Source organism: Urocitellus parryii, chromosome 2 (genome assembly GCF_045843805.1).
Source record: "Urocitellus parryii isolate mUroPar1 chromosome 2, mUroPar1.hap1, whole genome shotgun sequence".
NCBI lineage: Eukaryota > Metazoa > Chordata > Mammalia > Rodentia > Sciuridae > Urocitellus > Urocitellus parryii.
Window position 1 is genome coordinate 158,270,978 of NC_135532.1, and position 18,333 is coordinate 158,289,310.

The 18,333-nt window shown below is 36.2% G+C and overlaps 1 protein-coding gene across 1 annotated transcript in view; it reads right to left on the reverse strand.

Moving 5' to 3' along the window:
* Morc1 (MORC family CW-type zinc finger 1) overlaps positions 1-18,333 on the reverse strand; it is a 162,442-nt gene that overhangs the window by 128,047 nt on the left and 16,062 nt on the right. Inside the window, exons 5-8 of the mRNA XM_026395006.2 lie at positions 17,932-18,022; positions 17,247-17,355; positions 13,042-13,201; positions 11,142-11,247 (exon numbers count right to left, since the gene is read on the reverse strand). Coding sequence (XP_026250791.2) covers positions 11,142-11,247; positions 13,042-13,201; positions 17,247-17,355; positions 17,932-18,022 — 466 coding nt within the window. The remainder of the gene's footprint in view (positions 1-11,141; positions 11,248-13,041; positions 13,202-17,246; positions 17,356-17,931; positions 18,023-18,333) is intronic.

Genomic DNA, 18,333 nt, shown 5'->3' on the forward strand with positions numbered 1-18,333 from the left:
CAAAAGAAGTTGAATACAGAACATAATATGAGAGAGTGAGTCTGACCACACATTTGTCATAATAAATGTAAATTAAATTAAATAAAATATAAATACACTCAAATTGAGAGGAAATTTATATATTGTTTATAAGAGACAAGCCAAAATCAAAATATCACTGTTGGAAACAAAGTTGGGGCAACATATAGAGTAAGAAAAGTTAACCAAAAAAAGCAAGTGTAGAGGTTAATATTCAGCAAAATGGAAACAAGGGAGAAGCATTAACTGGGACATATAAGGATATTACACATTAGTAAATGTTCAGATAAGATGATATGCAAGTTATGCCAGGCATGGTGGTGCACACTTATGGTCCCAATAACTCAGGAGGCTGAGGCAGGAGGATGGCAAGTTCAAAGCCAACCTCTGCAACTCAGTGAGGCCCTAAGTGAATCAATGAGACCCTATCTCTAAATAAAAAATAAAAAGGCCTGGGGATTTATTTCAGTAGTTAAGTCTCCAGTAACCCCCCCACCCCGATCCTCCCTGCAAATGATATATAAGTCACAAATTTAATGACTCAAATATAAATAGCCAAAACTAGAAGAAATGCAAGAAATACGGACAAGCCTAAATGTTGAAGAAGATCCTAACAGACTGCTCCCAGAAACTGAGTTAATAAGAAGATGATCTTAAGAAAGACATAAAAGATTTGAATAAGTTATTTCAAAATAAAAAGAAGAAAAAAATAGTGGGTAAAATCTAATGTGAATGACAGATACTGAAAAATCTAGATGATGCATTTTAAAACTCAAGTGGCAGAATAATTTCTGTGGTTAGGAGAGGGAGGTTGAGGGAGCTGAGTGAATCAAGAGGCACTTTTACATTGCTTTATGTTCATGCAAGTTGGAATACTTTTCAATAAATTCCTTCACTACCACTCCACCTCTGATCCAAAGATTAATGCCCCTGGGACAGGTGCTAAGCCAGGAAAGCAGGGGAGAGGAAAGTGAGGTGTAAGAGTAAAGAAAACCAATGCTTAGATCCAGCATTCAAAGGCATCTCTTACATGAGATTGCAAATCCAAACCACGAAATTATAATTCCACATCTGTACTCACATAAAAGGTTCTATGTCCTTTGAATTAAATTAAAAACATCTGAATTGTAGCACTGTGGTTCCATATCTGGCAAGAATGTGGAAGTAAAATCACAATCCTGTGGATTTTGCAGATGAAAATTCATGCTAACAACACGTGAGGTAATGATGGCACAGACGCATTTTAAAACCCTCCAGCAGCCATCCATTTTCCATTTTCTCAGTCCTACTGTGCCCAACCAATCAACACAGGACCTTTGAAAATGACTGTAAATTTTAATCATCTATGTGATTGTGATTGAAGGTTACAAACATCTACAGGGAAGAAGAGGAGAAAAAGATTCGCTCAAGATTTTGTTTTCTGAAAATGAACTCCTTCAAAAGAGGAGAAACATGCACAACTTGATAGGGAAAAAAGTTTACAAACGTTTGAGCTATGGGGCTTAAGTCTGGAGTTTCAAAAAAAATCACTACAATATAAAATTAATACACATACACAGTGCAGCTCTGCAAAAACACCATCTCTGTTTCTGTTATCTATCAGTGCATTTTTATTTTCTTCAATATTCAATATCCTCAGCACTTTCCTTTCTCATTTCAAACTCTTGATTTTCTTTTGATTTTTTTAAATGAAGTTCATTTTCATGTATTTTTCCCTCTCAAGGAACTGTGCCTAAGTTTAACCTGACATTCAATTTAAGATGATTCTTAACACTGAAAGCACAATCCATTTTCTACCTGCAGCCTGGAACCTAGGTGTGATTCCCTGGCTTTGTCCAGGTACCAAATTCTCAGTTTCAAAATCCAATTTAGTATATCACACATAAAATGCAAACTTCTGTGTCAGTTGCATTCTAAAAGTCTTCTGAGTGTTATCTACCCAAAGAGATTTTAAAATTTTTAATTGTAAACAGGGTCATCTTGAGAGTGATAATTGCCAAATTATTTAATACCACTGATTATGTGCTTGAACATCATCGCTACGGAAATCTTCATAATGTCACTGTCATTGTGAAAGAAGACACTGTCTTCTTTCTGCCTCCCACTGACTGATGACTGCTGCTAGAGCCTTCGCCTAAAGCAGAATGATAAAGGATTTTGATTTCTATATTTAAAATCAATGTCAAATATTCATAAGATCTATGTGAAATTTAAACTCTTTGATGCAGTAGTTTCCTACCTAGGAATTTGTCATAAGAGAATAATCCAAAGGAATAAATAAAAACTACCAGTATGAATGTTTATTTCAATATTACCCAAAGAATGTGAAGCATTAGGACCAATGCTACTACCCAAAAATATAGGAATAGTTATGTAAATTATGGCAAATCAATTCAAAGGACTATTTATAAAGCTACTTTATGAGTAGCTTTTTATTACGAAATCATTATGAAATTCAACTTACCAAAACTGTGTAATAATTTAAAAGACAGTTTAGCAGCAAATCATAAGTGAAAAAATAAAAATGATAAATGGCACTTGAAAACACTAGACTGCAATAATAAAATTAATTATCAATTATGACACATGAATTCATTTTCTTTAAAAAATTTTAAAATATTATTTTTTCACAGATTTTGCAATAAAAAAATGGGAGGAAAGTAAATAATACCCAAAAAAACTTGTTCTCTGAGGACAATAAGAGCTTAAAAAGTTTTAATTTTTATAATTCTATACAATTTAATTATTTTCACAGAATCGTCAGCACTACCCCCATTTAAGACCAAACCTTAAAATTATAGTTTCAAGGTTGGAAATCTGTTTTGGACAGATTCAGAGTCCTGCCCAGTGGTTATCAGGAGACAGGATAACAAGAAAGAGGAATATAGAGGATTTGTTATATTACACACCACCTCTTCTCAAAACTGAGAATATGAAAACTTCACCTAATTAGAAGCTTAAATATCAGAAGCCATAAACAGAGGAGGACCAAGGAAAAGACCCATAATGGATTAGAACTAATTACTCTTTTAGTCCTAAGAGCTATGTTTTATCTAGTCCTTTAGTGAGGAGGAGTTGGGTCAGAAACAACTGATCAGCCCATAATTGGTAACCGTATGCAGCAAATTGCTGTATGTGAATAAATTTAAAATATGCAGGCTCTTAGTTGAAAGGTGCTTTCGAGCGACAGGCAGGAGACAGCAGAGAAAACAGGATTGGCTTTACTACCACTAAAGAAGCTACAGTGGCTTCTTGGACCCATGAAAGTACTCACATCAGAGCCGTGAAGTACAGAATCCTTGTTACAGAAATTACGTCTCCTATTTATAACAATCCTTCCTCACGAAACCCTATCCCTGTCTTGGAAAGACTTTTCTTGTGACTAAATGATGAAAAATTTTGTTGAAAAAAAAAATTCTAGCAGTCAATTTTCCAGAGTGAAACTGTATGTGTCATAGACGTGATTCATTTTCTTTCTTTTCTTATTAACTGCTTAAATAGCTTGAGAAATTCTGGCTTCATTTAATACTCTAGAAACAGCAAAAACTTTCCTCAAAACTTAGCTGTGTCAAATTATTCCTCTAATAACGCATTGTTTTCTGACACTGGTGTTGAAATGCCAAGACACTCAGACAGATAACTGTTAGAGACTTTGTATTCAAAGCTATTAAATAGCATGAAATATTGGTTTTGGAACCAGCTGTTCGGCAGAGGGCAGTGGCAGTGGGAATAGGAAAAGACAGTAATGGAGGTGCCGGTAACAATTTTGAACCTCCTTCCTGAAATTGGCATTTTACTGTGGGCAACAGGGTTCCCAGCATTTTTACAACAGAAATTAGGTTGAATGTATTTTTTCCTAAAAGAACAAAAATATCCTATCTATGTATATTCAGAAATCCACATGTTGGAATATGAGAAAAAATACATCAGAATAAAGTAGAAACAATAATCCAAAGGTGTGTTGTCAAACATTTAATTATCTGTCAAAGGGACATTCTAAATTTCACTTCAAAGGCAAAAGAAAAGAGGGTGTCCAGTAATTTGGTCTCTTCACTTGGGTCTCTCAATAACTCAGTCTAAAGATCCACTGTCTAATATAGTAACAAGTGGTTATTGGACGCTAGTACAAATTCCTGTGTACTGTATGAGTAAAACACACACTGGATTCAGAGACTGAAAAAAAAGAACCTAAATGATCTCATTAATATTTTTCATATTGAAACTGAAATGGTAATATTTTGGGTATACTAGATTAAAACATTATTAAAAATCAATCTCATTTGCTTCCTTTTACCTAATGTGATTACTAGAAAATTTAAGATTAGGTATGTCACTCCTATTTGTAGCTCTTACATTACTATTAAACAGTAGTATACAAAATAAATTGAGGAGAATTAAATTACCTTTAAAATCTTTTCTATATCTACAGGTCTGACATTAAGAAACAGCAGACACAAGTTAATAGGTCTCTAATGAGAAACCTGGTGCGTGTCACTCTTTGGTTCTTTCTCCAAACTTTGTCATAAAGGCCCCTCAGGACCTTCTCTTTCTTTTTCCCATGGATCTCTAATAGTCAGGAAGAATGAATGCGTCTATTTATTTGAAAACTTCAAATGGAAGTTCATAAGGCTATCCTGGCAAAATAAAAATATTTCCATCTGGTCATATTCCTTTTAATTTCTTGATAAATTCTCATACAAGCTAATGTCTGTTTTTGATGATTTGTAATGAACAATAAATTTTGGACTGTAGGTTTTCATATCTACTTAAAAGATGACCTTATGACATTTGCCAGTAAATGGATAGAGTGAAATAAGCCAATCTTCAAAAAATAAAGGTCAAATGTTTTCTTTCCTATGCAGAAGCTAACCCACAATAATGGGGAAAGTGTAAGAATAGGAGTTCAGACATCAGCCTGCAGGAACCCAGGCTCACAGTAGGCCCAGGTCCATCCCCTCCACTAGCAGGCACCTACTTGAGCCCAGCCTCCGGCACAGGATTCCCCCTTCTGAACAGCAAATTGCCACGGGAGCCCAGGCCTGACCCAGATCCACCCCACAGGTCCAGGGTAGGTCTGAGTTTTCCCCCTTCCCCACCTGGAGCCTAAGCCTAAACCACCTCCATCTTGGGACACTCTAGTCACCACCATAGCCTTCCACACACAGTAGTCCCTAACTTTTTGACAATAGAAAGGACCCAGAAGCATGTGCATCTCAGAGCAGGCATCCCAAAGAGAGTGTAAGGCCCACTCTTTTAGCCCCATCTCTGTAAGACATTGCTTCCATCTTGGGTCGCTCAACTATTATCTCGAATTACCTCGGTTATTGCCGCCACCACCTTTAGATGCAGTAGCATACATTGAGGGACACCAGCAGGGTCTGGAAACCCAACACCAAGGTGAGGTACAGACAATCTGCACAAGTACTACAAGAATGTAGGGTAGAAACTGTAATATCTCAGATCCACACTGCAAGAAAGGAAGACACACAGACAACATGAAAAAACAAGGGAAGAAAGTGCCCCAAACAAACCAGGACACTATAGTAACAGAAACCATGGACAATGAGATTGATAAAATGTCAGAGAAGGAGTTCAGAAGGTTCATAATTAAAATGATCTGTGAATTAAAGAATGTCCTAAATGAGCAAATACAGGCAAAAATTGATCACTCCAACAATGAGATAAGAGAGCAAATACAGGTAGCAAAAGATTACTTCAGGAGAGAGATAGAGACTCTGAAAAAAAAAACAGTCATAAATCCTCAAAATGAAAGATGCAATAAACCAAATAATAAACTCAATAGAAAGCATAATCAACAGACTAGATCACTTGCAAGAAAATCAGATAATGAAGACAAAGTTGATCACACAGTGAAGATAGTAAGAAACCATGAACAGAACATCCACAAATTATGGGACAGCATCAAAAGACCAAATCTAAGAGTTATTGGGATAGAGGAAGGCACAAAGTTTCAAACCAAAGGAATGCACAATCTCTTCAATGAGATAATATCAGAAAATTTCCCAAGCATGAAAAATGAATTGGAAAACCAAATACAAGAGGCTTACAGGACACCAAATGTACAAAATTATAACAAATCTATACCAAGGCACATTATAATGAAAATGCCTAGCATACAGAATAAGGATAGAATCTTAAAAGCCACAAGAGAGAAGAATCAGATTACATATAGGGGGAGACCAATTTGTATCTCAGCAGATTTTTCAACCCAGACCCTCAAAGCCAAGAAATCAAGGAACAACATATATCAAGTTCTGAAAGAAAATGGATGCCAACCAAGAATCTTATATCCACGATGGAGTATTACTCAGCACTAAAAAATGACAAAATCATGGCATTTGCAAGGAAATGGATGGCATTAACAAATGCCAAATGTTTTCTTTGATATAATGAGAGAAACTAAGAACAGAGCAGGGAGGAAGAGCATGAGAAGAAGATTAACATTAAACAAGGACGAGAGGTGGAAGGGAAAGGGAGAGAGAAGGGAAACTGCATGGAAATGGAAGGAGACCCTCAGGGTTATACAAAATTACATATAAGAGGAAGTGAGGGGAAAGGGAAAAAAACAAGGGGGAGAAATGAATTACAGTAGATGGGGTAGAGAGAGAAAATGGGAGGGGAGGGGAAGGGAGGGGGGATAGTAGAGGATAGAAAAGGCAGCAGAATACAACAGACACTAGTATGGCAGTATGTAAAAACGTGGATGTGTAACCGATGTGATTCTGCAATCTGTACACGGGGGGAAAAATGGGAGTTCATAACCCACTTGAATCAAATGTATGAAATATGATATGTCAAGAGCTATGTAATGTTTTGAACAACTAATAATAAAAATTAAAATTAAAAATCCAATTCTCTTAAAAAAAGAATATTATATCCAGCAAAACTAAGCTTTAGATTCGATGATAAAATAAAAACCTTCCATGATAAACAAATGTTAAAAGAATTTACAACTAGAAAGCCTGCACTACAAGACATCCTCAACAAAATATTCCACAAAGAGGAAATGAAAAACAATGATGAAAATCAGCAGAGGGAGGTATTACACTGAAGGAAAACCTAATCAGAGTAAAAACCAAATCACGTTAAATACCAAAAATTAAACAAAATGGCTGGGAATACAAATCATGTCTCAATACTAACCCTGAATGTTAAAGGCCTAAATTCAGCAGTCAAAAGACATAGACTAGAAGATTGGATTTAAAAAAAAAAAAAAAAGGCCAAACAATATGCTGCCTTCAAGAGACTCATAGGAAAAGACATTCACAGACTGAAGGTGAAGGGTTGGGGAAAATCATACCACTCACATAGGCTGTGGAAGCAAGCAGGGGTTTCTATCCTCATATCAAATAAAGTAGACTTCAAAGTAAAGTCAAAAGGATAAAGATGGACATTACATCTGCTCAAGGGAACCATACACCAACAAGACTTCACAATTATAAATATATATGCCCCAAACAATGGAGCGTCTATGTTCATCAAACAAACTCTTCTCAAGTTCAAGAGTCAAATAGACCACACACAATAATTTTAGGGGACTTTAACACACCTCTTTCATCACTAGATAGATCTTTCAAATAAAAGCTGAACAAAGAGAATATAGAACTCAATAATACAATCAATAACAGACTTTAACTGACATATATAGAATATTTCATCCTTCAACTAGAGAATACACTTTCTTCTCAGCAGCACATGGATCCTTCTCTAAAATAGACCGTATATTATGCTACAAAGCAACTCTTAGCAAATATAAAAAAAGTAGAGCTACTACCCTGAATTCTATCAGATCATTATGGAATGAAATTAAAAATCAATGATAAAATAAGAAATAAAAGCTACTCCAACACCTGGAGACTAAATATGCTACTGAATGAACAGAAGACATCAAGGAGGAGATTAAAAAAATTTTAGAGGTGAATGAGAACACAGATACAGCATATTGAAATCTCTGAGACACTATGAAAGCAATTCTAAGAGAAAAGTTCATTGTATAGAATTTATTCCTTAAAAGAAGAAACAGTCAACAAACAAATGACTTAACATTACATCTCAAAGCCCTAGAAAAAGAACAAATCAACACAAAATCAGTAGAAGACAGGAAATAATTAAAATCAGAGCTCAAATCAATGAAATTGAAACAAAAGAAACAACTGAAAAAAACTGACAGAACAAAAAGTTGGTTCTTTGAAAAAAATAAAATTGACAGACCCTTTGCCATGATAACAAAGTGAAGGAGAGAGAGAACTCAAATTACTAACATACATAATGAAAAAGGAAATATCACAACAGACACTACAGAAATAAAAAAATAATTAGAAATTATTTTGAAAACTTGTACTCCAATAAAGTAGAAAATATCAAAGGCATAGAATAACAAATTTCTAGAGTCATATAATTTGCCCAAATTGAATCAAGATGATATACACAATTTAAACAGATCAATATCAAGTGACAAAATAGGAGACACTATCAGAAGTTTACCAACCAAAAAAAGCCCAGGACCAGATGGATACACAGCCAAGTTATACAAGGCCTTTAAAGAAGACCAGTTTGTATCTCAGCAGATACCAATACTCCTCAACTTATTTCAGAAAATAGAAAAAGAAGGAGCACTTCCAAACTCATTCTATGAGGCCAATATCACCCTGATTCCAAAACCAGGCAAAGATACATCAAAGTAAGAAAACTTCCATCCAATATCCTAATGAACATAGATGTAAAAATTCTCAATAAAATTCTGGAAAATCGAATACAAAAATATATCAAAAAGATCGTGCACCATGATCAAGTGAGATTCATCCCAGGAATGCAAGGTTAGTTCAATGTACAGAAATCAATAAAATAATTCTTCACATCAATAGACTCAAAGATAAGAATCATATAATCATCTCAACAGTCACGGAAACAGCATTTGACAAAATACATCACCCCTTTATGTTCAAAACACTAGAAAAATTAGGGATAACAGGAACCTATCTCAACATCATAAAGGCTATATATGCTAAACTCCAGGCCAACCTCATTCTAAATGGAGAAAAATTGAAGGCATTCCTTCTAAAAACTGGAGCAAGACAGGATGCCCTCTTTCATCACTTCTATTTAACATAGTTCTTGAAACACTGGCCAGAGCAATTAGATGAAAGAATTTAAAGAAAAACACATAGGAAAAGAAGAAGTCAAATTGGCACTATTTGCTGATGATATGATTTCTATTCCTAGAAGACCCTAAAAGTTCCACCAGAAAACGTCTAGAACTAGTAAATGAATACATCAAAGTAGCAGGATATTAAACTAATACCCATAAATCAAAGGCATTTCTGTATATCAGTGACAAATCCTCAGAAAGGGAAACCAGGAAAACTACCCCATTTACAATAGCCTCAAAATAAAATAAAATAAAATAAAATAAAATAGAATACTTGGGAATCAACAAAAGAGGTGAAAGATCTATATAATGGAAATTACAGAACTCTAAAGAAAGAAATCAAAGAAAACCTTAGAAGATGGAAAGATCTACCTTACTCTTAGATAGGCAGAATTAATATTATCAAAATGACCATACTACCAAAAGCACTATACAAATTTAATGCAATTCTGATCAAAATCCCAATGACATTCCTCATAGAAATAGAAAAAGTAATCATGAAATTCATCTGGAAAAATAAGAGACCCAGAATAGTTAAAGCAATCCTTAGCAGGAAGAGTGAAGCAGGTGGCATCATTATACCAGACCTTAAACTATACTACAGAGCAATAGTAACAAAAACAGCATGTATTGGCAACAAAACAGACTTGTAGACCAATGGTACAGAATAGAGGACACAGATTAATCCATAAAACTACAATTATTTTATATTAGACAAAGGCACCAAAAACATGCATTGGAGAAAAGAGAGCCTCTTCAACAAACAGTGCTGGAAAAACTGAAAATCCATAGGCAATATAATTAAATTAAACCCCTATCTCTCACCATGCGCAAAATTCAACTCAAAGTGGATCAGGAACCTAGGAATTAAACCAGAGACTCTGCATCTAATAGAAGAAAAAGTAGGCCCTAATCTCCATTATGTGGGGTTAGGCCCCAACTTCCTTAATAAGACACCTTTGGTGCAAGAATTAAAATAAAAAATAAATAAATGGGATGAACTCAAACTAAAAAGTTTTTTCTCAGCAAAAGAAACAATCTGTGAGGTGAACAGAGAGCCTACATCTTGGGAGCAAATCTTTACCCCTCACACATCAGATAGAGCACTAATCTCTAGGGTATATAAAGAAATCAAAAAGCTAAGCACCAAAAAAAAAAAAAAAAAAACAAATAACCCAATCAACAAATGGGTCATGGAACTGAACAGACACTTCTCAGATGAGGATCTACAATCAATCAACAAATATATGAAAAAATGTTCATAATCACTAGCAATTAGAGAAATACAAATCGAAAGTAATCTAAGATAATTTCGTTAATTAGAAAAAAAGAACAGAAGTTCAGTGAATTAGACAAAGAGAAATGAAGGAAAGGGAAGTGGAATAGGAATAGGACAGTGGAATGAATCTGACATAACTTTTCTATGTTCATATATGAATACACCACAGAGAATATACCGTCATGTACATCCATAAGACTGTGGTCCTAATTAGAAAAAGATATACTCCATGCTTGTATAATTATATCAAAATAGACTCTATTGTCATGTATAACTAAGAATAACCAATAAAAGTAAGAAATAAAAGGGAGTTATGGTATTATAGAACTTCAGAAGTCTTATAACCTGGTAATCCTCAAACACACTGATATCTCTGAATCACTTGGGGAATATCTAAAAAGTATTGATTTCTAAGCTTGCTTTCTGGATATTCTGACTCAGTAGGTCTTGATGAAGCCCAAGATCCTTTATTTTTTGAGAAGCCTTAAGATCCCTTTGAAACTTAGACATGGTTTTGGAACCTGGTCTAGCCCACTTATTTCTATAATTTGTGTAAAATTTATGTGCCAGTTGTAAGGCCCAGGGGCCTCAGACCTGGAACCCGGATGCAAAGTCTCCTAACTGTAGCTCACTGCCACGGTGGAAAGACATTCTCCAGACACACACATTACTCACTCCTCATCAGCCCCAGCCATCAGTATATCTTCTTTGTCAGTTTTAACATCCAATTCTGGTTCTCCACTAAGCAGCAGCTTCAAGTTATAAATAACCAGCAAAGTACCTAGTTAAAAAAAAAAAAGGAGAAAAAGGAGATGTTTGACTTGCCAGTATTTTAAACATACTAAATGCTAGGTATTGTGCTACCATCTCATCCTTGCAATAATTAAATATGCTATAACCAAGCTTCCTTTTGCACTTCGATAAATAATATATTTGACTATATTCCAAAATTCATATCTTATAGCAAACTCTACTCTCTGCCAAAGAATGTTGAGTTGCTACAATATGGTGTTTCTTATTACTAATTCAATTCATTATAAGTCTTTCAAACTTTAGCACTCATCATAATTTGCATTATGAAAAGTGTTAGGAAGTTGAGCCAAGTTTGTATTATAAGCGAAGCTCTCATTGGTGAGCTTGAAATCAATGCATAAGAGAACAAAGGCGAGTTTTGTAATTTGTACAAAGTGTTGCTTTTAGACTCTATTGCTGGTATTGGCAAACTTTTTCTGCAAAGAGACAGACAGTAAATATTTTAGGCTTTACAGGCCATATGGTCTCTGTCACATCTACTCATAACTCCTACTCTGCCACTGTAGCATGAAAGCAGCCACAGAGAAGACATAACTGAATCAGTGTAGTTCTGTTCTATTTATTTAGAGAAACAGGTATGTCACCACCGTTTGCTGACCCCTGCTCTAAGTAACTTTTTATATCAAAGAAGTCCAAATCATTTATAAAGTTGGATCCCTGACAAACCGGGCTGTTGGAAAAATTTCAAAAGAAAGCTAATTATACTTTTTGTTGGTAGAAATAAAAATAGTGGCTAAGAATGTGGACTTTGAAGCTTAACTGCCTGTGTCTAAATACTGAGTCAACCATTTACTACTACAGTAATCTCAGGTAAATTTCTTATTATCTCTAATTTTTCGATACAATGGAGATCACGAGGGACCTACCACATATAGTTGTTCTGAGAATAAAATAACTTAATTTTTAGAAAGCACTTGGGAAAGTATTGAAAAAGAAACTCTTCATTAATGTTTGTATTTCACAATTGGAAGTGAATCACTGTTCTTAAAATATACTGTGTATATATTAATAAAAAGAATACCAACTTAATTGCCATTATTTTTCCGCTGAGACAAAGAGATTTAAAACATCATTTTTAAACAAAATGCCACAGAATGGAGGAGAAATTTTTGAGGTAAATCAAATCAAGTCTGAAATAATTTTAATAAAATTTCATCACAAAAAATACATAAATCGAAGAGTTTCACTGTTTTCCTTAAAGCAAGATATGAGAAATATGGGAATCTGGAGAAAGACTGGCACGGGAAGCATCAGCAAAGATGGTACATTCTACCTGTTGAGCAGAAAGTTGGAGGAGATGGAGAGAATGAGGGAAAATCTGAAAATCCTGTAAAAGAATATCAACAAAGCTCTTGCTAACTCTCAACCACAGAAGCATGGATTCATTATTTTATAAATTTGTAAGTCTTATCAGCCTTGTAACTCATAATCTCAGATGTTGTAATAAGCATCTTGGCTACATGGTGCAAATAACAAATAACTCTGCTGCATGGTACAAGGACTGGGTCATGGCCTGCATCATCCTCTTCTCCTTCAGTTTCACAAAGCTCTGCAAGCACAATGAACTTTCCTCTTTGTGCCAGGGATTTACAGCAACTCCTGTTTCAATTCTCTTAAGACAAAATTCATATGGCTAAAATGAATGGCTGCCCCCATGTGATAATTCACATGAGGTTATTAACATAAAAACATATGTAGAGTGACTTTCATAAAACACTAAAACAAAAACTTCCATCAAATTTCAGAATTCTGTTGATCTTACCACATTTTCCATAGATCACATCAAATTGCTGCATTAATTCAGCTTCATTTTTAAATGGGGAGTATTTATAAATTATAGACAATTCTGTTGAGAATTTTTGTGGATCATCTGTGACAGAGTCTCTGGTTCTTGTCAGCCACGAAGGCATTGGAACTACAACCTGTTTAAAAATAAACAAACACACACACATACACATTGATTTATTATTTTTTTAAGAGAGAGAGAGAATTTTTTAATATTTACTTTCCAGTTTTTGGTGGACACAACATCTTTATTATATTTTTTTAAATGTGGTGCTGAGGATCGAACCCAGCGCCCCGCGCATGCCAGGCGAGCGAGCTACCGCTTGAGCCACATCCCCAGCCCACATTGATTTATTATTAAATACACAAGATCCACCATCTTTTTGTCTTATCCTAGTTTATTCTACTCTTCAAACAAATCATAAAATACAAAGTTAAAAGTTTATTTTCCTCCCGTATTTTAGTTTTATAAAGAAAAGACAGATAACAAATTTGTATACTTGTGGAATGTGCCGACAGATGGAGGCCAACTCCATGCCCTTTTGAAAGATGGATGGAATGGCAGAGGAAACAATAGTATCAGCACTTTGGAAATGGAAAAGCAGATGACAGCATACCAAGAAATACAATCCACAGCCCTTGCCAGAAAAGAGAAGAGTCAACCTGATTTACAATTCAGATTGACAGCATGAAAGCCAGAAGCAGCATCTAGATCCCCATCTGGCAACAGCTCCTCCAAATCCCAGAGCCCCTGGATGCTCACTCTCTGAAGACTGGAACAATGTGTTTCTGGATGAGAAGACACAGAGTTGTTAGGGGAAGCCTATTGAGATTTAAGGGACTGAGTCAAAGTGTACATGCCGGATGTTGAAAATCTCAGCATCTTGTCTCTTCTGCCCCCAGAAGGCTGGCAGCTAGGCCTCCAGGCAGAAGACTGCAATAGTCTTCTCTTACAAATCAGACCAGCTAGGAAGGAAAGACCTAAAGAAAATGACATCAAGAATCCCCCAATAAAATAACCTGTTTAGATCATATCACTGAAACTCCCACACCCTGCTCAATCAGCATTTTGTTGGACTACTTTTTTAAATGTTTAGGAATAACAGCCATCTAAGAAAAGCCTCTAATATGATAAACAGAAACCAGGTCAACAAATAGAAACTAAGTAACTCAGTGGAAATAGAAACCATAAGAGGAGGATGACAATTTTGATTTTTTAAAAAAATTATTAAAATCTTCAGTGCTATAAGAAAAATACTGTATCCACGAAATAAGAATCAGATATCTTTGGAAAAAGATCACTGAGAGAATTTTTAAAAAGACCTCTTAGAAATTAAAAATATAATTATAAAAGGAATTTATGAAAGAATTGGAAAATAAGTGTTGAAAAATCTCCCGGAAAACAAAACTATGAAAGACAGAAAATAGAAGAGAAAAATAAGAAAATCAAAGAACCACTTATAGAAGTCCAAGAGCTAAAAACAGTGGCAAAAGGAGAGTAAAGAGAATATGGATGAAAGAAAATCATCAGTGTTGCAGGGCACAGCGGCATACAACTATAATCGCAACTATTTGGGAGACTGAGGCAAAAGGATCACAAGTTCAAGTCCAGCCTGGGCAACTTAACAAGACCCTCCCTCAAATTAAAAATTTTAAATGTCTGGGGATGTAGTTTAGTGATAGAGCACTCCTGACCTCAGTCCTGAAAGAGGGAGGGAGGGGGAGGGAAATGGGTGAGAGAGAAAGATAAGAAAAGGAAGGAAGGGAGGGAAGGAAGGAGGAAGAGAAATTCATCAGTGTTACAGGAGGTTACCCCAGATTTACAAGGATATGATTTCCAGGTTGAAAAGATTCTGTATGTGCCCAGGACAATGGATATAAAAAGATCAGACAGGTAAAATTCTGAATTCAGAACATTGGGGACAAAGTTGCTTTTGACCTTCAAAAAGTAGAGATTAAGGAATAAAATTAAATGGCTTCAGTTTTCTCAGTAAATTTTGAAGGAACAGTGGTACACGCCTGTAATCCAGCGTCTCAAGAGGCTGATGCAGGAGGATCATGAGTTCAAAGCCAGTAACTTAGTGAGGCCCTAAGCAACTCAGTGAGAGTCTGTCTCAAAATAAAAAATAAAAATGAGCTGGCAATGTGGCTCAGTGGTTAAGCGCCCCAGGGTTCAATCACTGGTACTAAATGAAAAGGTATAAAGATAAAATCTTGAAGGAAAATGAATTTCAGCTCAAAGATGATAACAACCCAAACTATAACTGAGTGTTGGGGAAGAATAACAGCATTCTAAAGTGTGGTGGTCTAAGAAGATCTTGCTTCCCATCCCAAGATAAAATGGCAGACTATGTTACACAAGTTGTGAAAGAAGACATGAGATTTAGGATCTGGGATCTGACAGAGAAGAGATCTGACACCCAGGACCACTGCAAGGGCAGATCCTAGGATGCCTGCTGACCTCCAGCCATGGAGAGCGGGAGTGGGAGCTGCAGCACACGGCAGGGCTCTGAACAGAGGGCATCAGGAAGCTGGAGCTGAGGAGAGCAAGCTAGACTGGGGTTAACCATGCCGTGTAACAGAGAAGCAGGGCAGTTTTCAGCAACAGTGGTGAGTGTCCAGAAAAGAAAGCAGTCAGTCATTCTAGAGAAATAAAAAGTTGTGCACATGAGGAAAAACAAAACAGTTTATGACATGAGCTCCTGTGAATAGTGTATACACAGTCTGAAATGAACACACCGAGCACTGACATAACCAAAGTTAGGAGGGCGCTAGTGAGGTGGAGGGCTGGAAGTCCAGGGGCTACAGGAGCACAGAAGAGAAGGTAGATAGGTTTAAATCCCCTTCCACAGTAGGAGGTTAGTGGAGAACACCTAAATAAAATCAAGTGCAAGCATGCTCCTTAGAGACACGCAGGCAGATCTCAACGAAATCATTTAACACGGTTGGAAGAAGTTGCTTCTGTGGATGCGAAAGTGATGAGTGTTTTTAAGGGTTTTTTTTTTACGAAAAATTGTGCTCTGTATGTGTAATAAGGATTGTAATGCATTCCACTGTTGTCATGTATTTTTAAAAAAAAATAATAAGATCAATTAAAAATGATAAATAAATAAATAAATAAATAAAAACGGAAATGCCTCATTTGGGGAGCTATGACCTCAGCGCTTTAGCCCAAACCCCAGGCTCTTCACAGGTACAGGATTCAACATAACCACTGACAGCACCTCTTTTCCTGATGTCAGGCTCCCTTAAGCCACTCCTTACAACTGACCCTCACCTGTGTTGTCAAGCCCCACCCCACCCTGAGGCAGGCTCAGACCTCTAGCTGGCTTTCAGTGCATCTCCTAGCCCAAGACTGGCTGTGGACCGTTTTTCTCCACACACCAGCCTTTCCAGCTTCGAGCCATGCTCTCTCTATAGAACACTCACTGGCCACTCAAAGCTCTCTCATCCTCCCTCTTTATTACAGTTTTGGACAATTTCATAACACACACACACACTTATTCAACAACGAACGTTCTTTTTATATAGCCTCGTTTTTGTCATTTGTCCAATCACATGTCTACCTTATTTCCCAACAAGACTGAAAGCTTTCTGATGGTCACATGGTCTTCAGCTGGTTTTCTGCCCATCATAGTCTGTCTGGTGCTGAGCACACAGCCACTCCCCAGCACCCATTTGTTGTACTGAATCATAACTGACATTAATAAAATGTTTCTGGGTCAGCAAATGCTGAGTTAAAAGTATGGTCACAAGAATTATGGTTTCAAGTCTATTTTGCATTCAATTTTTTTTTACATTTTGTTTTCTAAGTCTTTGCCCCTAATATTTTATTTATTTTAAAAGCAATAATACATTTATGCCACAAGCAGTAGAAAGATTTTGCAAGCTTCTTCTAGAAATCTCCTTATATGCAAGGAAACCTCTATTTTGGGAGATCTGGACATAAGGAGAGTGAAAATAAAGTTCTTAAGAAAGACTTCCAGGGGCTAGAGATGCTGCTCAGAAGTACAGCACTTGCCTAGCATGTGTGAGACTGTGTCCTGGAATCTCAGCAATGGCTTCCAGTGACCCCCTAAGAGTGCACGGGCACCTTCAGTCATAACAGACTTCACCTCCTGAGAGGATAAATGAAAACAGCATTATTGCCATGGGAATGGAAGAAAAATCCCCAAATCTTACCTCACTAAGACCTTCTCCTTCACAAAATGTCTGAGAGAAAAACACACAGGTCATCGTTTCTTCCTTCTTCGTAAAAAGAATAAAGTCTTTTCCAATTCTCATGGACCCACTGTATCAAAGATAAATAACATAATGATTTATATCTCAAACACTAAACAAAGAAGAAATAAGTGGGCATGGGTTTGTTCTTTTTAGCAATTGGTCTTACTGACCCATCACCAAGAAAGCACAAGTATTATTTCTCAAAGCAGAGACAATGAATTTGAATGGATGCAGCCCCAACTCGTGTTTGAGACATGGCTACTGGGATAATGTTCCATCCAAGGTTCAAAGATCAACCCAGAAGCAGGAACCACTCAGGTACGTACCATGTCCTCACCTCTCACTGAAGCAAACTAAGAAAAAGCTGACACACAACATATTGGCTAAAATGAATGTTGAGAAATAACAGAACATGAAACTCCAAAGTTACTGCTTCAGGAAGTGCCTGCAAGAAGACTCATCTTAATATATGTGAGAATTAGTTTTTTAAATGCTTTAAAGATCCTAGTCACTTATGGGTTGGAGATTCCAAAACAAGACTCCCTCCCAGGACTTATGCTCTTTTTTTTAAAAGCCCTACAGGTTTGCAACTTTCTGTGTTTCCAGTATGAATAACACATGCCCTAAGGGGGAAAATTCTCACCTTTTAAGACCATTGCCATATTGTCCAATGAACTTCAAGGTTGATAACCGTTTCTTGGATGTGCCAAAGTAAATGATGTCTGAAGCTTCCTCTGTAATTGACAAAAGACTATCTTTTAAGGTGCTTAGGAAGACACTTTGACACTACCCTGAGGCCCAGTTGTCAGGACCCCACACATACCACAGGACTTTGGGACAAGTCCACAGCTCTTGGGCAGCCAAAGGTGAAGATTCATGTCAGGACCCATAATCTCTGAGAAGAATCTTTTTTTTTTTTTTCAGTTTTCAAAGCCCAAGTTTAATTTGACAAAGCAAGTCCATTTCTAGATAGGAATCCCATGAAAATTCTCACACAGGTAAAGAGATGGATAGCTATATGAGATTGTTCACAGTCTTATTAGTC